Source organism: Lepisma saccharinum, chromosome 6 (assembly GCF_977018435.1).
Source record: "Lepisma saccharinum chromosome 6, izLepSacc3.1, whole genome shotgun sequence".
Taxonomy (NCBI): Eukaryota; Metazoa; Arthropoda; class Insecta; order Zygentoma; family Lepismatidae; genus Lepisma; species Lepisma saccharinum.
The window spans coordinates 15,342,662-15,370,387 of record NC_139234.1 but is presented as its reverse complement, the minus strand read 5'-3'; the positions used below and the strand labels follow the sequence as shown (position 1 = coordinate 15,370,387).

The 27,726-nt window shown below is 38.5% G+C and overlaps 1 protein-coding gene across 1 annotated transcript in view; it reads right to left on the bottom strand.

The window, feature by feature from the left end:
* Window positions 1–27,726, bottom strand: part of LOC145988581 (carbonic anhydrase 9-like) — a 63,190-nt gene that overhangs the window by 25,087 nt on the left and 10,377 nt on the right. Inside the window, exon 2 of the mRNA XM_083123558.1 lies at window positions 8,131–8,169. Coding sequence (XP_082979684.1) covers window positions 8,131–8,169 — 39 coding nt within the window. The remainder of the gene's footprint in view (window positions 1–8,130; window positions 8,170–27,726) is intronic.

Genomic DNA, 27,726 nt, shown 5'->3' with positions numbered 1-27,726 from the left:
AATAGGTATGATGCACTTATTTTCCGCGTTGTTGTGTACGACTGTCTCATGGTTTCATAACGGATTTCTTCAAACCATCCGCTTGGTAAACTTTCAGGGGTAAAGAACTTGTTCCACTCTGTGACACAAATATGTTATTACAATATGTGTACACACACACACACACACACACACACACACACACACACACTGTCATGGAAAGGCGAGTTACACATTACACATGTGTTGTGTCTCTGTGAGTAGTGTTTTAGCGTCTCCTTACCTTTTTAACGTGTTGTGTGTGTCCTGTGCTGATTTCTTTATAACCTTGGATCTTTAACCTTTCTCAAGTGGATTTTTACGTTCCATTTTTTAAATGTCAGGTAAGGATTTCAGATGAAGGGTTCTTTCCCCGTATAGTGTGAAGGGTGCAAAATGGTCATTTATGTGCTGATACTCCTATTAATTTTAATTAATTAATTCAAAGAACAATCAGTAATCTTTATGAATCTTGTACAGTGGGATGAATAAATATTGTCAGGCAAATGGTCCATCACCTCGTTCTAATCTTAATTCTCTACATGTTAGGTAATTCGAGGTTCAAGAATTGAAACAAATCACTAACGAAGCAGTTGACACCCTCTGCACAAGCATCAGTGCAATTCCATCCCTTAAATGCACTGGAATGTAAGAGAAAAATTAATTAAAAACAATGGTGGACATTTTACTTCGTAATATTCATCCATTTCACTGTATTGCGTCATTTCTGTTGAAAAATAATCTTGATAGGCAAGGTCCACCATTCATTGCCTTTGTATATGTAATTACATGATCAATGAAACCTATTAACAAAAGATGTTTGCTTTCATAAGCTTTACCAGTTTTATGTTCATTATGTGGTCGGCTATCTTTAAATTATCGCTTTTGTCTGCAAGTAATCGTGACGTCACTGCCCTTGCCGTACTATTAGAAAACTCTACTAAAATTCCGCACTTCGGTGTTGAAAACGATGCTGTCCCTTGTTCATGAAAGTTAAGAACATTACATGAAATTTAGCACAGTTTAGAACTCGTTTTAACAATGTGTTTCATACGAGTTGCCTTAATTAGTAAACCAGCGCAATCAGAGGGAAGTGGTAGGGTTGTGAACTATTAGGATTTCTCTTCCTTTTGCATGGATTTGCGACTGTAACAACAGCATTATGACTAATTAGGGATTGTGTGAGCGATAATCATGTCAATTAAGTGGATTATAATGGATGGTGAACTGCTATCTATTAATAGTGCATGTAATTTGTACGCACTAGAGAGCAATCTAACAAAAGGTTCCAAACAACACTGTTACAGCATAGAGTTTTGTAGAAATTTCAAGCAAATCGAGTTCAACTTAATTAATAATCTATCAAGTACAAATATAATCTCATTGATCCAAGCACGTACCTAGAAATATGTTTCGGGGGGTCCGAACCAAGTGTCTCAGGAATAATAATAATAATAATAATAATAGTAATAATAATATTAATTATAATAATGCTTAAATTACAACAATTATATTAAATCAAATTAATTACAAACTAATTACAATACATAAATTAATATTATATTATTATTACACGAATAGGTAAAAAGGCTGTAGCCTATAAGAATAGAGATATAACAGCGCATATTCGTTACGTAGCTTACCTGTAGTTAAGATCGGAATATTTTACTTAAAAACAAGTGCCCTGGCAATGAAATTAATGTCAAATAGATGAATAATTGAATATTTATCGAATAACAAAAATGATGTTACATGTAGTTGGAGAAAAGTAAGTTTCTGATTAATATTTTATGCATATTATTTTGAGTAGTAGTGTACATACATCTTCTTTGTAATGTCATTAGAAGCCAACATAATCCTTGCCTTCTAAAAAGTTCAGAGGAAATTAATAACCATCGATTATGCAACAAATGCTAATATTTTCATTACTTAATTTTAGTACTTGGTAAGTCTATCTGGAGTCCGGACTCCCCTAAATACGTCCTTCCTATTCTTCAAAGCCGTATGATCTCAATATAATAATCCTTGTCTTCCAATAAGTTCAGAGGAAATTATACAACAAAAGCTAAACGAATATATTTTTTCATTATTTAATTTTAGAACTTAATACGTCTTTCGGCGGGGACCCCCTCTAAATATGTCCTTGCTTTGATCATGTTATTTAGTGCAAAAGTAGGTAGGATAAATGTAAAATTCGATATAAAAACTAAATTATTTAACACTTTACATGCTTGATGTACACAACAATACCTGGTCACAAAATGCATGATGGAAACGAAAGTAAGGTGCATATTAGAAGGAAGAATGGCATTCGCAATTTTATTATTTTCTGCCACTGGCTAATCGAGATAATTAGTATGAATGATGATTAGATGAAGGAACATTCATAAATAACCTCCTACCTAGTAACGTACATAAGGGGGGGGGGAGTTTGGTCCACAGCAATCTCTTCGATCCAAAAAATATTATTTCTTCTATGGTAATTTTGTGATGTTTCTCCCTCTTGGGCTAATCAGTAGCTGAAGATGAATGATGAAAGATTCGAATCGAGGATATCTGGCCATCGCTTGCGTTATGCTACATTTTTATCATTAACGCTCTAGGGCAGGAATTCCCAAACTCTTTTGTTTCACTGCGTCCTTAGTGATTCAAGACTTTTCCGCGGCGCCCAAGTCAGAATGTAGGCCTATCTAACACTTGCCACGATCAGTTAGTGTGGTTAGGTTGCTTGCCTTAAAAGAAATAAACGCATATTTCATGTTCAGAAACATTTTATGTGCAAGAGTACCAAATAAGCACATATTTGGAATAAGTGTCATGGCAGTGAAAGTATTGGAACCTTTCGCGGTGCCTCTGTAGCGGGATAGAAAGAGGGTGAATGGATGGGATAAGAAAGAAAGAGAGAGGTATGAAGAAACTGAAGAAAGAAAGAATATAGAAAAGTAATTATAGAGATAACAGAGAGAGAAATGAAGAGGGACAGAAAGAGAGGGAGAATGAAAGAAGAAACAAAGGAATGAGGCAAAAAGCAGTAGCACAGGCACAAGGGGTGTACGTTATACTCACCTTCACCCGCCTGAAACACAAGTATTTAACAGACTCAAGTTGCTGCAGTTCAAAGAACATTGTTTTTATCAGCTAAACGTTTGTTTGATTTGATGTTTTAAGTCCACTTTATGCACAGTAAGGTAATCGGGACTGGACCTACAGTTTAAAGTGGGATCCGAACCACTATGTGCCTCCACTGGGACACCTTGATTAGAAGGCGACGACGCTACCTGCGCCATCGAGGAGGCCCTAGTAGCTAAACGTAAAAGCTATTATACAGCGTTGTAGTACTAGTTATCTCACTTGATCTGTGCTCTCGGAGAAAACTTATAAGAAAGTTAAAAAAGAAAAACTGTTTAAAATTAGTGCAAGATCATGGAATGAAGCCTAATGCTTTTTATCTTCCGGAATTATTCATGTTTTTAACATCTGTTAAGAACTATCTTGAGAATAGCCAAACGTTCTTTAAGTTTCGAATTTATTTTGCAAGAAGGTTGAACTTTTACCCACAAACTAAAAACGTTCTTGCGCCACTGGCAAGGATAGAAGAGAGTAAAGAAGCGGAGAGAGAGGGGCACACAGACACAGACACACACACACACACACACACACCAGAGAGAGAGAGAGAGAGAGAGAGAACTGAGAAGGAAAATGAGGGGGGGCTGTATGTGGGTATATGTATACAAAAGAGGGAGAAATAGAAGAAGAGTGATATGAGCCATTTTTAATACGTCATCATTTATAATCTATTACTGGAATACCCTGAAATTCTTTGCCGACACTGCTGCTGGAATGCTATTTTAGAGTGTCCGCTTCAAAAATCTTACAGCGCAAATACGCCACTGCATTGGTGGGTAATGCTGTTCACAACAAAGTGACCTGGAAATCTTGACTTCAACCCCCTCCCCCATTCAAGAATAACGCAAATGTTTTTTTTTTACATATCCTCTTTCTAATTACATGCATGAAAGCAAACTTTAGCGACTTCGTTTAGAAAACTCGTAGACAACACCCAGTCAATTGTTGCGGGATGCAGCGAGCCTTATCCCTCATTGTTGGCTGTTCAGCGCACGCCCAGTACATTGTTAAAGCCTCGTACAACTTCTTTATTGGCCAGATTAATAGGGTTTATTGAGAATATTAATTAGTTCTCGTTCACATGAGATCACCAAAGGGTGCTTCCAATAGGTTTACCAGGCGTTCTCCGTTGTACATGTTCTGCACTTTGGCCTTATTTCTATAAAAAAAAAAAACACTTTGGTCTGTATTTTGACAATCACTTAATTTGCCTTAATAAAATGTTTGTTTGAGTTGGTGTTTTAAGTCCATTTTATGCACAGTAAGGCTAATAGGGACTGGACCTACAGATTAAAGTCGTATCGGAACCACCTTGAGCCTCCACCGGGTATCGAACCCAGGACCCCTTGATTACAAGGCGACGACGCCTTAATAAAATGTGTCGGTTATTTGGATAAATAGAATATCACAGGAAAGTATTTATCTATTGAGGAAATTTACTTATCTACAAACTGGTGCTTCCAGGATCGACGCTGGAAGCCGGGTGCCTGTAGGCGGTGCAGCTTGGAAGGTGGCAACCGACAGAAAAGGGGAGGGGCGTCTGACCGCTTGCATGGATGCATTACGGTGTCATACCAAGCGCACAGCTCAAACTTAAGCCCGAATCACACGGAACTGGATAACCAGTAGGAATGTCCTAGTTGCTCCTGGACTGGCTACCCATCTGCTACTTTATGCATCACACGATGCTTGTTACTGTACTTGTCGTTATACTTTTATTCCCACAAGACATTGCGCAGAGCAGGCAAGATAAAAAAAAAATGGACGAGCAATTTGAAGAAAGTTGTAGGAGAATCACTACTGTTGTTAAAAAATTGGCTCGAAACAAAATATGGTAATCAATGCGTACTGAACAAGCTTCTTAACCTTTATACCGCCGGTGTAACCTTATGGTGACACACAAAATGAGGCTCTTGTCGCCGTTGTCACCGTAAGGTGACAAGAAGAATTAGGTAAAATTCCCATGCTATTTGCACCTTGATACTTTTATATTGTGGTGGAAACACTAACAGGCTTTCTGGGAAAAGCCTTCGTCATGGTTGAAGCACTTTTCCCCACTTTCAATACGCCCAGGTCACGTGTTCGAGTCTTTGTTAACCTTGTTTTTCGAGCTGTGCATGCAGACTTCAACATATTGGCTCATATTACATTTTGTGTGCCAGCTAGGAACATGAAACAACTTTCATTTCATTAAGAAAGGTCCATACTATGAAGAGAAAGCTAAAGTTTGCGACCTTTTCCCATAGGAGTGGGGAAAGATGGGGCGAAGTCCAGATTTTTATTATTTTTTCATGGAAATTTGAAGGGCACGGTCCACCCCATCCCGTCTTTTTCACTTTGGCGTTCTGAAATATACACAGTTGCATGCCCTGGTGTCTTAGCTTCAAAACAAAACTTACCCGAAGCAGATTGGTCGAATAGTCTACGAGTTATAACGTTTTTTCCGAAATAAGTGTAAAAATTTAAAAATCGCGCGGAAAAGCCTCTGCGGAACAGGGGTTACTTCTGTAAACCCGCCCGGCACATTTATGGCAATCAATGCGTACTGAACAAGCTTCTTAATGAATTGGGGGTAGCTATGCATATTCATACATGCGATTCGCAGGATTCATTCATTAAAAAATATATACATTTTCTTCAAGTAAATATATCAAACACTTGTAATAATAAGATTTCCTTTATCGGCTAATCATATTTTCTATGTGCAAATATCATCGCTTTGCATAAATACCTAAATATTAATGAACTGAACACGAATCCAAATCGTCTGTTACTTTTTCTTTCATCGAGAAGCGAACAAAAACAACCAACACTCGGAAACCACAGACCAAAAATTTCCTTCGGCAAAGTCACAGGTTATCTTCACATGGGCAAACTTCGCTCTGATTGGCGGTTCCACAGAATCCAGTCGAGGAAAGCCAGATGGCCTATTCCTCAAAACCAGTCAAGCAGCCAGCCCGGCGGCCATTATTTCCACCCAGGTAGCCAGTTCAGCGCCAACTAGGGCATTCCTACTGGAGTTCAAGTTGCATGTGGATCGGCCTTTAGTTACAACTTACCCAGACAGACACGTGCATTACCCGTGATTAGGAAGTGTCTGATCAGTGCCGGATCTGCAAGCGGCAAAACCCCGCAGTGCGGGTGAGCCCGGAGACAAGTAAACCTTAAGGGGGCCCTCAGCCATTGACATAGAGGGTTCGTATATGCGTATATAAAAAATAAACGTAGTTACTCAGGGGTACAGAAACGAATACAATATATACAGGTAAAAGTAAAGTTAAAGCTCCCTGTGTATATACCTCGTAGCACCGTGCCAGGAAGGCACATTTACGGTATGTGAGCCCCACATATCACATATTTTCGATGTCGGCCATCTTGGAGGTAATGTGATCAGCACCACGCTGCGGCCGCCTTTACCCCCCCCCCCCCCCGGTGGACACCAATTGATTTGAGGCTGGGTAGGCCTTGGAGCCGCTTTTTTTCAGGGACAAAGCCGGAAAAATTCCGACCTTAGATCAGCCACCCCGAGTTTCCCGCGTGGCAATTAGACCTGAATAAAATCAGGCTAAAATTTCACGAGAAATGCAGTGGTGAAGGTTTCTTCAACCTATATTTATTCAGGAAAAAGTTAATACTGTATGATTGTAACAAATGTGTCACTTTCCAGGTGTGAGAAAACAGTATCATATAACATATATATCACATCACACCCTTTCCATTTAAAAATTGCAAGTTGAATTCAATATGGAGGACGTCCGCTTGGAACACACCAATGTGGTCCCCCTCAGCCTTACCCAGTCTAACTCCTTTACTTATAGGAGGCGTTTAGAGACTTTTGAATCACCCTCTAGGCCAGTGATTCCGAAAGTGTGCGCTACGCCGCGAAATATTCCACTGACATGACACTTTTCTTAGTCTACACATATTTCTGAATTTGAAATATGTGTTTACTTTTTAACTTAAGGCAAGCAACCTAACCACACTAACTGATCGTTGCAAGTGTTAGATATGCTACATTCTGACTTGAAACACTATAAGGGAGCTGTGAAACGAAAAAGTTTGGGAAACACTGCTCTAGGCCCTTACATGTCAACATGAGATCAAGAATTACACACACACATATATAGGCCTATATATATATATATATATATATATATATATATATATATATTTGTGTGTGTGTGTGTATAAAGGTATGTAGATAGAGGGGGCCTTTGGTAACATTTTGCGGGGGGCCCTAGATTTGTAGATCCGGCACTGCTGTCTGATACTCTGATGTCGCCATCTTCAAGGGAGAAAGCGAGGGGTGGGCAGCTCCCCTGACCGACCGACCCATCATGCTCAGTGCGCCCTTCGTCTGCCCTTCTAAGGGTCATCGGTAGAATCGGTGGTACACCATGTGCAGAACAATTCAGATATGAGCATGGAAAGTCGGTCGCAGATGTCAATGTGAGGTCAGAATCTCCAAATAATTTATACAAAGCTACTAAATTTAGCAAAGTTTTGCTAATAATTGTCAAGTAGATCAAGCGTTTTTGTTCAATTCAAACATGTCAGTTTTTTCAGTGTATGTTTGCAAATTCCACCAGTCAAGGAAATTGTTACAAAAATGTTTATGCACGTAAAGTGCATTTCGATCATACATTAATTATGTTTATATATAGCAACCACAAAGTGTGTTTTTATTAGTAATGATGTAACATAACACCATAGCAAAAAGTAGTGTCGGAAGGGCGCCTAAAGCCAAAGCCAAAAGGCCTTCGACATCCAGAAAGACTCCCACAGTCGTTTTCTCCAAAGGAAACGTCAAAGATGATATCACATTTTATAAATATTCCAGTGATAGTGCAAATATAAATAAGCAATACATTGTAAGCTGCAAATATAACCTCATTTCTTGATAACTCGCGCATGCGAAACTAATTTGTAATAATTAACTGATAAAATAAAACTATAAGCTTTCGAAAAATGTTCTTGAGAACTTACCTGAGTAAGTCCAGTGACTGGCGCCATCTCCTAGCACACCTGAAAAACAAGAGAATACATTACTTCAGAATTGTTGCCAGGTTATATAAAATTATAGGTTTGGTGCGGTACCTGCAGGGGGTTCAAGTCATTTAACTCCCCTGAAATATTGAAAATAAGAAATAGGTATTATTTAGCATGTACAAGCTTAAAATTTTCCCAGCTTCGCTCGCAACAATTTTGCGATTCGGCTTCCCTTCTGAAAATAACTTCTTGTATGTAAATATACAGCCATAGTTGTCGACTCTGAGAAGGGGAGGGCGGGGGGTGCACTATCTGTCCTCCCTAATTATTTGTAGTTGACTCTACTGCAATTGTGTAAGTTTGATCCTTTTTTTTTCGAAAGTGCACTATAGTGCCAAATATACACCTCTAGTATTGGTCGAGATCAAGAATTAGCGGGGCCCTTCTACCACACGGGAGCATGTAAAAGTTAATAGAATGTGTATTTCAAAATGCTAGCGTTAAGGCATGTGAAAAAATTAAGAAAGCTCCTTTCTCGGATATTCACTCATCTAGCGTATTAATATCTTTGCAATAATAAATTTTGGGCATTAAATAATAGTTTTATTAAAGATTGTTAGTGAATTTTATTATTTTTATTAATCATAATATTGTAGTATTCAATTTTTTATCTAAAAAACCTGGTGACGATAAGGTTACAGTTCTTTCCGCTACACAATGTGAGAAGAATTGAAATCACAAATATCACAGAATTAACTATTATTATGAATTGATTATTTAGCCATCAATGGTGCCAATAGAATTTTGTAATTTTTGCTCTAGTTATTGTTAGTTTTGATGGGAAGTGAGGTTCCTTCTAGATTAGACTCACTTGAACTGCTAACTGTTATTTTTTTCATATTTCCCTTTCTCCTTCGTTTGGACGCTATAGATTCTCTAGACTAAGAGAGAGAGAGAGAGAGAGAGAGAGAGAGAGAGTATAAGAAGAAAATAAAGGGGAAGAGAGAATGGAAAGGAGACGGAAAGGAAAAGAAAGAATGGAAGGGTATGAAGAGAGGAAAGAAATAGAAAAGAGAGGAGAAGGAAACAAAAAGAAAATATCAAATGGAAGAGGATAGAAAGAAAGAGTAAATTTCTCGTATCGGACAAACGGATTTCTTCAAATTTTCAGGAGAAATTACTTACCGAATGCAGTTTCTTTATACTTGTGGAAGTTCAGTGAAGTGTTTTCTCGCATCGTTCATTGAATTTTGTCGGTAAATCATCTATTTTTCGATATAAATGTGTGACCGATGCACGAAAGCTCTTGCATCCATTTACTTCCAGGTGGATGTAGCCAGGGGGTGCTCGTTCGGTGGCGCAGATCGTATGCGCAGTTGTCCGTGGATGCATGACGTCACCATCGAAACACTCGGCACGGAAAATGCTGGTTCCTTATGCAAATATTGAGAAATTTGACAACGAATATCTTCTAAAATATTGTAGCAAGGGAAAAGTTACAACTTTTACTGTTAAGATTCATCCTTTCTAATCAATTTATCACAAAGTTGATTCAAATGTGTAAAATGGTTTTCAAGAAATCGTGTTACGAAGGAACCCCTGTTTTGTTCTCTCCAGGCTTCCAATGTAAGGGAGTTTTAACTTAAGCGCGTTGGATTTATTTTTGCTCTATGTTTTGAAATAAGATTATTTTGTTCTTGTCAACTGAAATCATGCCTAAATGCTATGGAAAGCTGTGAAAACTATTATCAGAAAACTAACGAAAGAAATCTAAAATATCACAGCTTGATTGATATAAAAAAATGCGAGATTGCCAATCTTTGTGAAAATGGCATTGTACGAGATCTAAAAGCAGAACTTTATAATATTGTATGTAAATGTAAGGGTGTAATAAACGTGACTGCTTCCCAGGCACGTATCCAATGGGGGGGACTTAGGGGGCTCAAGCCCCCCCCCGAAAGTTTTCGGTTTACACTAGATAAAATGAGATTTTTGTTTCTTGTGGTGTCAAATAAAATAATGTGACGTTAATTTAAGGAGAGAAATAATTATCGAGGCAGGACGGAGAATATTCTATAACCCTGTTATTGGTAACAGCTCGTATCCAAGGTGGGAATCGGGGGGCTCAAGCCCCCCTTCATAAAATTTTCAGTTTACGCTAGATAAAATTAGTTTTTTGGCTTTTTGAATAATATGGTGATAATTTGAGAGAGATAATTATCTAGGCAAGACGGAGAATGTTCTATTAGCCTGTTATTGTTAATAGCGCGTATCCAAGGTAGGGATCAGGTGGTTCGAGCCCCCATCCCCCCGCTCCCCAAGGAAATTTTTCAGTTTACAGTGATAAAATTAGGTTTTTGACTTCTTGAATAATGTGACGATAATTTAAGGAGAGGAATACTTATCGAGACAAGACGGAGAATGTTCTATAACCCTGTTATTGTTAATAGTGCGTATCCAAGGTGGGCATCAGGTGTCTCGAGCCCCTTCCCCCAGGAAATTTTTCAGTTTACACGAGATAAAATTAGGTTTTGTCTTCTTCAATAATGTGACGATAATTTAAGGAGATAAATAATTATCGAGGCAAGACGGAGAATGTTCTACGGACCCTGTTATTGTTTATAGCGCGTATCCAAGGTGGGGATTGTAACTCGTGGACTCCCCCCACCAGGAAAGTTTTCATTTTACACTAGATAAAATTAGGTTTTTGTCTTCTTGAATAATGTGACGATAATTTTAGGAGAGAAATACTTATCAAGGCAAGACGGAGAATGTTCTATAACCCTGTTGTTGATAATATTGCACGTAAACTTTTCTTACGCTTTCGGTGTTGTCGTAGCGAACTTGAACACTATGTAGAAGAGACTTGTCAGCATTTGGAAGCTGCACAACAAAGGTAGCGCCGCAGGTAGGGCGATTCGGATTTATTGTAATTTTTTAATCTCTGGAAAGCGCGAGAGGGAACGTTCTTGAAAAAGAGAAGGAGTCGAACTACTGGCAATATTTACGAATCGTGATATCTGCGAAGCGTTCTAGAATATAATGAGGATATTAATACGCGGCTTCAATTTCCCGGTTGATCTGTACAACAGAATAGGTGGAGACTTCAGAGGTTAGTGTGACAATTCATACAGTCGCTGGACTAAATACCGTAAAGTAACGAAGTCTACCACTAGTTCCAGTTCGGTCCCAAAACTAAAGACATTGACGACAGCGGAACTTCGAGTAGTGCTACGAGTAGTTCGGGTCGAAAGACGAAGAGATCGAATCGAAGGTCTCTCTCTCTAAAGTGAATATTTCGGCAGTATCGGGCTGGGCATTGGAGCGATTTATTAAAAAAGAAATAAGCTGCACAGATCAACTGAAAATCAAAGTTTTGAGTGATGATTTGGTTGTGCCAGGACCAAATTTTGTGTATGTATTCCGAGAATTTCATGGCATAAAAAAATACTTTTGTTTAAGGCTACTGGGTTCGACACACACTCAACAGACAATTTTGGACACTTGCGAGTGCTTATGCATGAATATGAACAATTTGGTGGGTTTCGGCTTTTATAAGAGCTGCAAACATGGGAGGACAAGACACATTAGTGGTGTTCAGGCTCGAATGAGAGAGAAATATTCGTGAACTGTCTGATTCCAGTTCCCTGCACACAGTTTGAATCTTGCGTTGTCGAGTGGATTGTGCATTCCGTGCATGTGTAACACCTTCGTAAAAACACTTCTGGTACATAGATGTTTTGATGCCTGATGAGAAGAACTGGACAAACATACATACTGAGATGGTTCCGGCACACAATATTAATGCATGGAAACAGAGGAGTTGAGTGGTAGAAAATGTCCCGATTTCACGTTTTCATTAAGATGGCGACGATTTAGGAGATAGTTGCTCCCCATTCTTTTGCCTCCACACTGTCACACTATGGCCTCTTAATGCTTGTCTCCTTGTCCACCCCCCCCCCACATTTTGGAACCCAATTGCCACCACTGGCCTTAAACATACAATTGTGATACCCCTTTAAAAAATGGTGTTCAGCCTCTCCCCGAAAGGAATCCCTGGATACGTGCCTGGTGCTTACCGTAAAATATCACTGCACTCTCCACGTTTCTCTTCTGTCTTTTCTTTGGCGCCGTCAATAGCTTCAACACGTTGTTTTTTTTATATATATTTGTCACATATTTGTTTTAATTAGTATTCTGCTTGTTCCGCCACCTGAACGCAGCAGCTACGGCTCAAAGGGCAGTGTAGTTACACCGGAAGAAGGTTCGGAAATGGCAGGCTTCAGAAGTTAACTCATCCAAATTAAATGTGTTCACAAATAATTTGATTAAAAGTTTTAAAAGTATCTGTTTTATTTAATAGCGTATTAATTGGTGCATTCTTCTCCAGCATAGCCATAGGCAGTGACCACACTACGGGGGGGCAGGAACGCCCCCCCAATTCTCGTTCGACAATTTCTCTCTCTCTCTCTTATCTGCCCCCAGTTAAACGACAAAATAAATAAATGAATGAATGTTCTTTTAGTCAAAATATGCATTTTTGTGTCGTATGTAACGGAATAATAAACATGATTGCCTCGGGAAAATATGATTTACCCCATCTTTACTATTGCGCTGTCACTAGCTACAACATATTTTGATTTCTATTGTTCCCACATATTTATTTTAATTTTAGTATTGTGAATCATATTCCACTGTGTTACCTCACGTACGAGCCCCCCCCCCCCCCCACATGTACGACTTCAGTTGTAAGTTTTAGACTAAGCTTGTCCAATATCCACTTATATCTTTGTATTCTTGAGCCATTTAAAAAAAATCATTGCAGATCGAGATCCGGGGCTATAGCCTTCCCAAGCCAGCGTCCCCTCCAAATACTCTCTTGGTGTCATGAAAGACAAATATATATGTATTTCTACGAAATATTAATTTGACTTGGCAGATTCTCTTTTCGAACAGGAATAAGTTTTAAATTTTAATAGCTTATAAATTTACACTATCAATTTTGAGTAAAGGTTTTGCTTAACCCTAAAAGTACATTTAGAGACTGCAAGGTCAACTCCTGATATTTCAGATATATTAATAATTTTCATCACAACGTCTTGTAATAATTATTTGTTACTTCAATAACCTCCTCGCAAATGTTTCTCGCATATTAAAACATAGATGCCAATTTCTGTTTATTTCCTTGTAATGCTGACCTCCGTGGCGAAGTGGTTAGCACAACGCTTTACGATGACAAGGGCCCCCAGGTTCGAATACCCGCTCGGGCATGGGTCTACTTTCCTTTCATCAATTTCATCATACCATCACGCATCCTCATCTTTGCGATTAGCCATATGTGACAGATAAGCGAAGTAAAATAAACTAAGTCTATTAATCAATTATTTTTTCAAACTCTTTAATTCTTCTTTAGCATGCCACGTTTTTGTTAAAATTATATTACGATTTGTAAAATGACGAAATTCTAAAGGAGAACACGCAACTTTCTTTGTAGCGCATCGGTCAGAAAGTTTCAGGAATATGGATTTTCAAAATACATTTTTTCACATGTACTTTGCCCCCTTTTAAAAGTAGCGCGTTTTCAATTATGTTACTAATCATTAAAAGGATGCCTCAATACCATCATGGAGGATGACAATTATTATTTTCCCCCTCCTAAAAGTCATAATATACTTTCGCTCTCTGAATCTCCCATATAAATGCTAGGGGACGTCTGCTTCAGCCGAGCTCACTGCTTCTCCGGTGACGTCACGCGTTCGTGCAAGATCGGCAATCTTCGGATGGCTTTACCTAATCTCTATATTCCTTGGATGTAGCCTGTGTGTGATGACGTAATCCCGGTCAATCCCGGTCAGTGTTTCCAAACACGTGTTTTTGTAACTGAAGAAGGTACGTTTCCGCAAATGGTTTGTGGGGCTATGTGTCAATGGTTCGTGGGGCTATGTGTCAATAGTTCGTGGGGCTATGCGAGAATGGTGTGTGGGGCTACGCATATTTTTTTCGAAACCAATTTTTAACTATTATAACCTATACGTGACCCTACCTAACCTAACCTTACCGGAAATGGTTCGTAGGGCTATGCGTCAATGGTTTGTGGGGCTACGTAGGTACTTTTGGGTGCAGTGGGGTGGAAACACTGCATGCCGAGTAAGGTAGTGAAACTGTGACCGCCATTTTGCGTGTTATCGAAGGCAAAAAGAAACTAAGAAAACTTACTCGATATGTCGCAAATGGAGCTTATTTCCGTGTAATAAGCGAAATGGTACCTTCAGCAATGTTTCTCAATGCAGAATACGTAAGTACGAATATTCAAATTAAATGAACTAGCAAATTTCAGCCGTTTGTCCGATACGAGAAATTTACCGAAGAAAGTAAGTAGAAATAAATAGGTGCAAAGAGAGAGGAAAGGAAAACGAGAGAGCAAGAAGGTTGAGTTGAAAGAGACACACAGAGGAAGGGACAGAGAGCAAACAAGAGCCAGAAAGAGGTATAGAGGGGAAGAGAGAGAAGAACGTGAATTTCTAACACAGCACATTGTATAGGTACGTGTCATATCTGACTCCTCCTCAAGCTGAAAGTGATCGATACGTTTTCCTGGTGGTCTTTCGATCTTCTTACTTTTTCTGCGTGGAATTAGGGAGGTAAATCGTTTAATCGTTGTAGAGTACAACAGGATAAGACATTCATGTTTTCGTTGAGAAGTTAAAGACAGGTGTTCACGTACCGTTAAAACGAATGGATGCATTAGAGACATTGCGTAAACGAAATACATGGGTGGATATGTCAAATTGACATTGGACGGTGTTCCCATGGGAGAGTCATGGGGGTTTAAACCCCCGTCCGAAATTATAAAATTATGTTATGGACAAAAATTTCTTGGTCAATTATTTCAGGTGTACTTTGCTTGAGTTATGTAAATTTCAATTTCTTTCTCAAATAGTTTTACAGTTCTCGGTGCAGTGTTGCAAATAAGACTGCTGGATCATCAGAAGCTAATGGTAGTACTCGGTGTCCCAAAGTGTAGGATTAAAAGTTAAAATGTAGAGCGGAATCAGTCAAAGCAAATTAATGTTTGCTTATTCGTTATTTTTAATAACAATTTTAAGCCATATTCAACGCTTTTTTTTATTGAACAATATTTAGCCTAAAGTCATACTTCTTCTTAATGATTTAGCAATATTTATTTCTCACTTTAAAGAAAAAAAACACTAAAATAAGAATTTAAAAAATAGATATTAGCATAAAATAATATTACAGGTGAAGTGTTAGTCATGACCATTTTTACACATTCAATTAATAATCAAAGTAGAGTTTAAATATTAATAATATGATATACAAAGTGCTTAGGAAAGCGGGCATTAAAACTTACAGGAAGGGAGGGAGAAGCATCTTAAGAATAGCGAAGAATGCAAACAAGAAAAAGGAAAACAGAGAAGAGGAAGAGGAAGGGAATATCTACAAAGTGAACTGTAAAGAATGTCAGAGTGTGTATATAGGTAAAACGAAAAAGAGGCTGAAAGACAGGTTGAAACAACATAGGGATGATGTACGACTTAAGAGAGAGAGAAATACGATATTTAAACACTCGAGAGAAACAGGACATGACATAGAGTGGGATGAGGCTAAGCAGATAGGAAGGGAGAAGAGAATCCTAGTGAGAAAATGGAAGGACGCCAAGGGAATAGAGAAGAAAGGCGAAGAAGACACAATGAACTGGAATGGGGGACTGATGATAAACAAAGAATGGAAGAAGGTGTTAGAAAGAGTGTAAAGGACAAGAGAGAAAGAGGAGGGAAGAAGAATGAAGGAAAAAGAGCGTGAGATAAAGAGTCCAACAACATTCTAGATGGAAGAAAATATGTTTAGCCTTTTAGGTGAAAGTACAGTTGTCAAGGGAAAGCCACCTGCTAGAATGTTCCAGAACAACTTTCTAATAGTCTGGAGGGGAGTAATATTTGTGTGTGTACATATATATATATATATATCGTCCTGTTTTGTACCTTGTTATATTTGTACTTGGTACAGAGTCTGAAGAAGACCTTCCTAGAAGGTTGAAACGTTACGTTTAGTTTATGTTTTATAATAAAATAAATTTCTGCCTTGGTCAGCATATTGAGTTTTTCATAATAATATTATGAATGATATTAGCATTATACTCATATTTATTACATTATTATAATTATATTATAATTAATAATATTAATATTATTGTTGGCCTACACCACAATATAGGTAATGCCTGGCTACTAAAGGTCATTTCTACTCTTACGGCAGGCGCTCTATATGCTGGCAAGGGAAGTGTGGAGCGGGGAAGCGACCAATCCAGCACGATAAGAAACGAAGCAGCCAGTAGAACGAGGTTCACATAGTGCTTCTTCCTGCCGCGTTGTAACTCTCGGCGCCACCGCTGTTGTCTGGTTGGTCTCCCCACTTTTTTTGTTGCCAGAACTAGGACCGGCTGCCGTAAGAGTAAAAAATACCTATAATAACTGTAACTATATAACTGTGATTTTAGCTGAATAATTACTGTTCTCGCCTTTGTTGCGAGTGGTCCCTGGTTCGATTCCCGGCGGCAGCTCCAAAATTTCGATGTTGACCCAGCATCGTGAAGACAACTGGAGAGTTTCTTGAGAGCATTAATAGCGGACCGGTGTCGAAAGTCAGAAAACAGCGACCTGACGAGACTCGATGAGCTAGCCATACGTCACCCAACGAAAAGGCGCTTGGCACGCCCTTGCTCTTGATATCAGGTTACATATCGTTACCGGCCTTACCTAGAAATAAATCCTGGTTATTGCCCAACTCTCAAGGATGAACAACCAGAGTTCTTCGTGCCCTTGTAAAAAGGTTAGGCATAATAAAATTTCGTTTCCCTTCAGTTAGAACCAGGAAACATTACTTTTATTGCCAATAGTGGTGTTATTTTCGTAACTTTTCTTACAAATACACCGTATACTACAAAAGTCCCCTGCTAAGTGCAGAGGTTCCATGCGCTGAAATCTCTAGCTACGATTCTGATTAACAGTCTTCGATCTAGGAATCAATACGAGACGAGGTGAAAGTGATATACCAAGTTTCTCGTCTCCAGTTGGAAATGCTTGTCTCGTTCTCGGTCTCGTCCCCATTTATCAACATCCATCCCATTCTTGTCTCGTCCCGATTTTGTAAAGTATAAACAACTTCTACTGGGGTTTTCAATCGATGCTACTGGCAGACCAAGGTGATCATTTACAACTTCGTTACCAGTTGTCGCTACCATCGATTCCAGTCCTAAATTTCTTATTAAAATTTAGCTTAAGTTTCAATTAAGTAATAATAATCGTTTCGATGTCAATTTATATATTTTCCACGATGTTCCACTTTTACATGTGTGAATGAAGAACATGTTCAAATTATGCTGCTCATGCCTTCTTTGTCTCTTGCAGTATGTATCAATAACCTTAATATGGATGCCGTCCACGAGTTTGGAAGAACTATTTTCTTATTATTAACATATTTTACATAACACACCTCTTGTGGCGGTAATTCATTAGAAGAGAATCCCGCGATGTCTGCTCTTATCGCTAAAAGCTCTGAAAGGTAAGTCGTCAATATGTGAATGCCACATATCGTACGTGTTATTACTTGAGAGTGTAAAAGCGTAAACAAATAAATCTTACAAACGATTTTGCTTCAAGGATGAAAGTGATTTTCCATTCACAATAATGTAGATTATATGTGATTATATCAGCACAGAAGACATATATTAATACTTTGATTTATCTTCAGCACAAGGGCTAAAATTAAATCCAAAGATATGAGACTGAATTATTCAAGTTCAAGTGCGAGAAATGCTAAATCATCTAAAGGAAAGTGAAAATGGTATTAATAGATAATATAATCTATTAATAGATAATGGATAATAATTAATAGATATGTAATGTTATGTCACCATTGTCCTGGCGATACATTTCAGCAGCTCGAATCCTACCAACAAATGACACGTAGACAGTCACAATTAATTTACCCGTGCAGAAAGTGGTGTATGGAACATACATGCATGGGCGTAGCTACGCAAATAAACTTTTCAAATGTCTAAAAGATTTTGATATTGTCTTGTAAACTCTAAATCGGTAGAAAAGATAATAATTTCTCACAAATTTGAAGGAAGACCTTGGTATACAATATCGGAGAGTTGATGATGTTTATTTCATTAGATATAACATATTCTAGAGTTTTTAGTCTTGACCTGCCAATCTCCGAGGAAGGGGGTTAACACTAATGTTGGGCGATACATCGTCCAGACGATATACCGCGATATTGAAAAAAATGTCGTCCAAGCGATATCAACTAGACGATGTATCGTCACAATATTTTGGCGACATATATCGTGGAGACGATATATCGTCACGATATTTTTGGCGATATATATCGTAGAGACGCTATATCGCCGTTATCACGATACGGAAAATAAATCGTATCGTATCGTCCGTGACGATATTTTCTTGACGATATATCAAAAATCAATCAAAATAAAATGAATAGAAATGAAACAGTAGAATAGAATAGAATTTACTTTCAAGTGTGAGCCTTTACAGCTATCCATACCATACAAGGATGAAAACCTTTTTTTGTGGAATTTCCCTACACGCTTCCTCCCCCTCTCAGTCTACTTCCACATTCATATTCACAAACACCGTTTTCCATTTCCATTACAGTGTTTCACTACAGTATTTCACTAAACTCTTACCTGAGTGATTCCTAAATTTTTCTCAGATTTATTTATTTATTTATTTAGTAGTCTCCTTTCACACATTTTCGCTATCCCCACTGAGCTTTTTTGCTCTATTTGCCCAGACATAGTGTAGGAAAGTTCCCAGATTCCATATTTGCGCCTCCCCACCTCTCGGTCTCTCCCTCCTAATAACGGTTGTCATTATATTCTCAATGTTAGCTTCATTTATTTCTCTGATATATTTTTGTCTTGCCTCCCTTGTTTCTATATGCTTCAGTTGCTGTTTGTTGTTACTCTGGGCAGTGTGATGAATTGCTTGCGACGCATCTTTTCACAGAAAGTGATTTGCCGTTATGATGATATCCCGTGGCCAGCTCGGTCTCCGGATTTATCCTCTTCGGACCACTTCTTGTGGGGTTTTCTAAGCAAGAAGTATTCCAAACACGTTCTGCTATGATCTTGGAACTGAGGAATCGCATCAGAGATGCCGTGACCAGACCTCTGCAGGACCATACGTAAAAACCCTTTCCTTAGAAGCACGTATGATGCAATAGAAAAATAATGGCAACAATCGTGGATAATTTGGCGAGCAATACTTTGCATCCCACTGTGTCAAACGTAATGTATGAAATATTCTCGTAATTGATAAAAAAAAATAGGCTATTTTTGCCTCACAATTGCCTCGTGTTTTCTTGTCTATATTTTGACTTTCCCAACAGAAAGTTTGAGTTGGCGTTTTAAGTCCACTTTATGCACAGTAAGGCTAATCGGGACTGGACCTACGGTTTAAAGTGGAATCCGAACCACTGTACCTCCACCGGGTATCGAACCCGGGAACCCTTGATTACAAGGCAACGACGGTACCACTGCGCCATCGGGGAGGCCTCCCAACAGAAAGGACTCTCATTAGGCAATGCAAGAATTTTTAATTGTGAAGAGAAATCTTTTCAGCTCGATACCAACCAACGTAATGGAATGACCGCTGTAAACTAAATTTTAGTGTAGTTTTCATTATCTATGTATGTAGACTGTTTAAATTATAGCCAATGTAACCTGCGCATTACTCTAAGACTACGCTGTAGCCGTAAACTTACGTTTACAGCCGTGGACGTCGCCAGAATTTTCTAAGGAGGTCTGACCGTTGACGTAATTGAACGTATAATTATAATAATTGATGTTACAAGCTAACAATAGACATATTCTATTGCATTGTCTTTATTATATCCTTACGGAAACACTTCTAATCGATACGGCAGCTAAGTGAATATCCCACGCAACTGATTTTTATGTAAGTACCTTTCAACATTTCATTCCGTTTATATATTTACTGATTTTTGCACATCAGATCAAGGAAAAGGAGAACATTTTGTTCTTGAAGCTTAAGTTGTGTGATTTCTCCCATTGGAAAGATCTCATTCTTAGAATTTTGTAAACTTATGAAGGCAGTGTTACTCGTACAACATGAAACATGACGTTCTGACATCTGCAGTTGACATTCGTTTTCTCCTTCAGTTACTCTGCTGGAGTGCAAATTGACTGAACTTTATTACTGTTATCGACTATTAATTTAATAAGCCTTTTCTCTAATTTGAAAAGGCCTCCCCAATGGCGCAGTGGTAGCATCGTCGCCTTGTAATCAAGGTGTCCCGGGTTCGATTCCCGGTGGAGGCACATAGTGGTTCGGATCCCACTTTAAACTGTAGGCCCAGTCCCGATTAGCCTTACTGTGCATAAAGTGGAAACAACAAATCAATCAATCCAATCTAATTTGAAAATAAACCTCCCCCCCCCCCACACACACACGACACACCTCCATCCTCTTCGCGAGCCCATGTCAGCGGCACAGGACTAAGTTCTCTTGCCCCATCGCACCAGGTTGCATCGAGCGACAGGAAATCAGCTTTGAAGTCACGTGACCTTGGCCGTGCGATGTCAAACGCACACTTCACCCAGAGCGAAATGTCAGCGTTCTAAACCTGTCGTCGTTGCACTGCTAAGGCTGCAAGGCCGCTTATAATTTCATTATTTACCTCGCTACAAGCTTAGGGGGAGCTGGCTGCTCTATTTATAGCTAGACCTGCAGCAACTCGGCTCGCTGAGAATAACGGAGCCAAGTTCGATCAACAAACATGTTAGTGCGATGATACACATACGCCGTATCCCACTTCCTGCAGAAAAGTTAAGTAAATACACATCGCTTGGGCAACAGATACACAAGGCAGATACATACAGGAGGGTCAATCAACGATGCCGAACGGGCATTGATTCACGAGAAATGACGCAAAGCTCATCCTCTACCAACACTACTTATGAAAAGTTTTGAAATCCTTGCCGTGACTCATCTCACCGAACAGGTCGTTATTTGCTGGGGCTTACCCCGAGTTGATACCTTCCTTTATGAAACGCTACTTATAACAATTTTATCTTTGCAAGAATCAGCACCACTATGTTTCTTGACAAAACTATTAGACGCACAAAGATATAATGTTGTGGTGTGAATACCTAACAAACTCTAAACCATAATGGGACAAAGATTGTTTAGATCTATAAGTTCGTCTGTCCTTGAGAGATTAGAAATAACTTTACATAGCAATATGTCAGAAACTACAAAAGCTATAGGCAAAGACAATTGGCTAGCTGAAGAACAATTCTTTCTTTGAAATTGTTTTGATTTTACGTTGCTTCTCTGCCACTCTTGTCTCATTGCAACTATGAGGATGATTGATGATTAGACAAATTAATGACGAAACCATGCCCAGGTCGGGACTCGAACCCGGAACTTGGGTGGCGAGATAGAAAATCGACAACTTTACGCACTCGGCCACCGAGTCGGCTGCATCTTTCGTAACCGTTGGTATAAGCAGACCCCAGTTCGATTCTCTGTGAAAACAATTGCGCAGTCATTCTGATACCAATTTAAACTAGCCGAACACCGATTTACCTACCGAAGCATTAGGTGGATATTAAAGAAAGTTTGGCTGTAAACGTATACTCAGAACTGAAAATAGAAGTTTGAGCTATGAAGGCCGATATAAGGAGATGTGTAAGTTAAAGTACTGCATCAGCCCTTCTCACTAAAGCAATGTTAGGTCATCATTTACGGTTAAGTATTGTTATGATCAAATATTTGGGTTTTGTTATAATTCCACTTAATGTACAGCAATAAAAAAGTGAGACACCTAGATGAAATACTAGTTTCCCCGCAAGGTGTTATGTGTGTTGCCTAACTCGACGGCGATAAGTGATTTTAATAGAGTCACTCGGGGGAATACGCCCAACTTTTTTTTTGGCGGTTTATAGCTTCGCGAAATGAAGGAGTGACGCAATGAACAGAATGTCAAATGAAAGCTACATGTTTTGTTATTGTTACCTATAAGTTTTATTACTGTAAGTATTATAGCAAAAGAACCAGACAGAAATAAACAGATGAACGTCAATTTGGGCAAATCACCCCGTGTTCAGGGTAAAATGCCCACCCATTAGGGGTAAAATGCCCAATACAAGGAACAATTGTTGTAATAGCTACTTGACATGACATATTTAAAGGAAAATAATACACAGCATTAACTGGAAGGTTATTAACGTTTGTTTCGTAAACAGAACATCATTTGTACAGACAAGCATAGCGTTTCTAACAACGTTCATGTTGAATTTACCATAGCCTCTTTTACTGTTTACATTTGTGAGAAATTGCATTGCACTTTGGAAAATGGACGTGAATTTGATACATATTTCATGCATTCACATACTACAACGAATACACTGGATCCAGTCACATTGTGGTCCTTTCTTCTCATAATAATGCCCATGGGCATATTGTACTTAATTTCTGTGGGCATATCACCCCACAGCTACAAGCAGAAAATTGAATCACTGGGTTGGCAACTCTGAGCACCATGCGGCAGTTTCACTCTGCAGATTTGTTTCCCTCACTCTTGATTTTTACACCAAATATAATTTAGTTTCTTTCTCTCCTGGGAATATTCATTTCAGAATCTAGGTGTTCCATTGGTATTGCCGGTGACTGTAAGCAGGCCAATCAGAAATGGACGTAGAGTTAAAGTGAGATCCAAACTACCATGTGCCTCAATTTTATAATGAACTATGAGTGATGTGAGAAATTGCATAATTTTGGATTGCACGTGATTATAATGTTTAATTAACAATATTGACAAATTCTATTCAATTAAGCACAAAGGGTGAGAATGTGCAGTTGCTTTGGAGTAGTTTGTAGCAAAGTTTAGCATGTAGCCTTTTATGTTTAAAATTATAGTCTTATCGATTCTTTTTTCACAGTTCAGTTTTATAAGTCAAGCATGAACGCCCTTTTCCTTTAAAATATCAAAATATAGTTCCTTTTATTGCTACAGAAGCAGTATTCTCGCAACTCTAGAGAGCCCAAAGCCATCTGTTAAATACGCCCTTGAAAAGCGTAGGAATGTTTGAAGAGACATCTGGTGGAAGGATTACCTTTTGCGGAAACAAAAACTCACCGATACACTTTCGCAGATTCTGGAAAATACGGCTGTGAAGATAGCTCGCATTTACGTCACGAACTCCTGCTGACTATCAACCAGGCAATGTAAATACACACAGCAGTAGGGTTTTTCTTTTTCGCCCCAGAACATGAGGTGCTTTGAATCACGGCAAGAGGCACGAAAGGAGATCGGGAATGGTTAAACATAGAACGGTTGTAAAATCTGCAAGTTCCTTACTCCCCCATCTTAATCACTCATGAAATGTGTTTCTAGGCCAATTCCAGAAAGGCAGGTGTGTTCTGGAAACGGATTGGTTGGAGCTGCGGTTACGGTTTTGAGCGTGAAGTCGGTTTTGTGCTCGATCATGGCCAAGAAATGGGTTGAATGTAAGGGTCCTACAACACAGTTAAGTTCGGTATTTTACTGTTATGAGGGAATACTTTGTTTATGTGTAGGTGGTCCCCCATGGTGCAAGATAACGGGGGATGTGTGTATCTATTCTTTCATTCTCTCCCTCTTTCTCGTTCTCCATACCGCTTCTTACATCTCTGTCTCTTTTAATTTCAACATTGAAACATTTTTTGGGCTCTCCCGTTGCCGTAGTGATAACGGTCTCGCCTTGTAGTCAAGAGGTCCCGGGTTTGATATTTGCTGGAAGTACTTTTAACAGTGTATCATATACGGTTCATGGACTTTACACAAACATAAAAATAGCATGTTTCTTCTAATGACACCTGCACATTACGTCAAAGTAGAAATACACAATTTTTCGATTTTTAACTCGCCCCCTCCCTACCTGAAAGGTTTTCAATGAGCGCCCATGATGGGGCCGAGATGGCCTTTTCTGAACTGGTGCCAGAAAGCTGCAACTGTTTCAAAATATGAAACTCCACCGGAAATTCAGTAACCGAAAGCTCTTAGAAAAATCTCCACGCCTAGTAACAAGTTGCTGAGGTTGGCAACACTTTTGCAACAAAACTCGTATTCGCAATAAAGTTCATTTTGCGAATTCTGCACAAAGGAAAGTAAATAACTAAACGCTCGCCGACAGACGCAGGCCTATCTAATCATAGGCCTCAAATGCCAGTTGGCGGAATGTTGCCTTGAATTCAAAATAGATCAACTGCCTTATTATCATTTCCTATTCTATCTGAACCTATTTTACTTTACGCGTGCTTCTAAATAGAACTGTTCGCTCAGTGTTAGTTTGATAAGTAGAATCGTATAGCAATAAGCTGCGCCAATTTCAATCAAAAATAAACTTTATCGAAATAAACTATAGTAGGCTATCATGCTGACCTTAAATATCATTATTTAAGCCGAAAAGAGATGGCGGTAATACAAGACTGGTATTCATAGCCGAGTAATTGTATTTGGCAACTCTAGTTTGTCTGATTTTCAAGTAAAATTTTAGATATGGTGTATGAGTGGAGTATAAACAATGACCTTAATTTTAATATTAAGAAGTGTTATTTTATGGAGTTATCAAGTAAAATAAATACCTCTAAAATCTCCTATTTCATGTGTGGAGAAGAGCTTGAAAGAATACATTTTATTAAGGACCTAGGCATTATTATGGATAGTAATATGATGTTTAACACACATGTATCAATGCATTTAGATCATTAGGTTTTCTTATAAGAAATACGAGGAGTCTATCTAATGTAGACAGTATTTCTCTCTTGTATAATGCATTAGTTAGAAGTAAGCTTGAATATGTTTCTAATGTTTGGTTTATATATTATAAATCCCAGGAGTTGGTAATTGAAAGAATTCAAAAACAATTTTTAAGATATTTGTATTACAAAAAGTATAATATACCATCATATTATAATAACTTATCATACAATGACCTACTTAATGAGTTTAATTATGAAAGTCTTATTAATAGAAGGGAAATAACACAACAAATATTTCTGTACAAAACAATGACTGGCATCATAGATAACCCTACTTTTCTCCAAAAGATATGTTTCAAAGCAAAGAAATGTGGCTTAAGGCTACGGCAATTGATGTCTTATGATATTCCTAGAAACAGAAAGATTCAAGAATTCACCATTATTTAGAATGCCCTTTGCGTACAACAAAATATCTGTATTGCAATCTAATCTTGATTTTAGTATCTCAATCAATGAGTACAAAATAATATTAAGACAAGTGTTTACAACATAAATTATAAGATTTAGAGTTATACTTAGCAATATATCACTGCATATGAATAAAAATGACATCTGGTTTGTTTTTTTGGTCTTGTTTTGTATTGTTTTGGGTGAAGCGCTTCTAAATTGCTAATTGTGTGTTATATTATTCTATAGTATAGTTTAGTAATTTATATTACATTATATTTGTGTATGTGTTCTACCTGTGTTATGTCTCACTGTATTATATTATGTGTTTTTTTTTATTATTGGCAACCTTCTGTAAAACGAGATAATTTCTCTGTTGAAGGAAATAAATAAATAAATAATCTGAATACGTTTCTATTATTTTCTCCTATTATTTCATTTCCCGTGTTGGAGCCCTGGTAGAACATTCACGTTTCTTCGTTTTTTTTCTTCATCAATTCATCGAATCATTATTCATCCTTATCGTTGTAAATATCTTATCGGTAGAGGAGTAATGCAAACAAATCAATCCAAATACAAGAAAACGCACTGAAAACTATTTTTAGTGAACTCTTCAGTAGTATATAAACTTTTCTTTTAAGTACTTTAAAGCTGTAGTGCTGGAATCGCAACATGAAAACAAAATGGCATCCACGGGACAAAATACAGTCATCCTCCCCCGTCCCCTCCGCTTTACGAGAATACTAAACAACATTTACCATGGTTACCAACAAAACACACAACGACACAAACATAGAGACATGATTAATTGTTCACGCCGCATTATTTTCATCCAGAAATAAAATGCGTCAAAGAATAAGTAGAATAAACTAGAATCTAAATATCCTATATACGAGGGTTGTCCGAAAAGTTCGTGACCCGACCATGAAAATATGATCGTACGTCCTCCACGTTTCAACTTCCTTGGACTAACCGTTCAATTTTTTAAGGTTGCTGAAATTGAAAAAGGTGTGAGTTTCATCTCAAACAAGAAGCTCGTGCTCTGATTGGATATTTGTGCAAGAAAGGCATGTCAGCAAAACACGGTGGCGACATTAGGTGATGGGGCGTCTGACAGCACAATTAAAAAGTGGGCAGATGAATTTAAACCGAGGCGAACCATACTGGAAATTAAGGCACCAAAGAACAATGTTAAAGAATAAATACTCGTATTAGCTTCACTGATGCATTTATTGATAGAAGTGATTATCTGGTGGGTTCCCACAAAAGCTTTTGTTTAGAACTATACTGTAGATGTCTCTAGTCAAGTGTCATATAGGCAGATTACCATGTATTAGATGGGAAGTTTTAGATCTTGTTTTATTCCTCGTGGAAGTACGGTAAGCATCATGACAAACTCAAAATATTCAGTAACAGTTCGCCCATGTAAATACATGTCTATGATAACGTATTGATAGCAGGCACTGAACAATGTTGTAAACAATCGTGTAGGATGCTCATTATCACACTTCACGAGGTACTTGTGGCAAGCAATTATCACGGATGTTCGTGCTAACTCTATGAAAACACGCACTGTTCCATCGCAATTGAGGGCAGCGCCACGTTCCTGTCTTGACCACCTTTTTCTTTCACGTCGCGTCAAACGATGTCTTGGCTGATGATGCAAGACGTTCCGATGCTGGATGTGGACCAACTGGAGATGATCCACATGCCAGATGAAGATAAGCTTCCGCGTCCCTCGAAATACGACAATACAATCTCACCAGCTGTATACGGTTCTCTCACTAATTGACCTATATCAGTCTATATCTCGTCTACCCTGTCCTTTGCTGTTTATATTGTCTTGGGGTTTCCGCAGAATTTAGACAATACAACGAAGAAGCTTTCAGTAAGTAAATGAAAATAATAATTTCATATTAAAGAGGGAATAAATATTCTTATTATTTCAACGACTTATTTTGAGAAAATGAGCTGTCCCCCGTGGCGGAGTGGTTAGCACATCGCGCTAAGACGCCAGGTGTCCTGGGCATAGATGTTTGTGAGTGTCCATTCATCAATTCCATCATATCATCACTCATCCAATCTTCGCAAATTATCCAAAAGTGGTACAAAAAGCGAAGTAACTTGCTGCAGCGGCGCCAGAGGGGCGGAGCAGGGGTGAACTCTTCGCTAGGTCGTCGCCCAATCCGCCCCCTTCGTACTGCCCCTCTAGCCTACCTAGAAATGGGTCTTAGCCAACATGAGGCATTCCCAGAATTACTTAGGAACGGGAAAGAATCACACAAGAAAGAAGAATAACAGAAGGAATGGATTACAGATGGAACGAAGAAAGAAA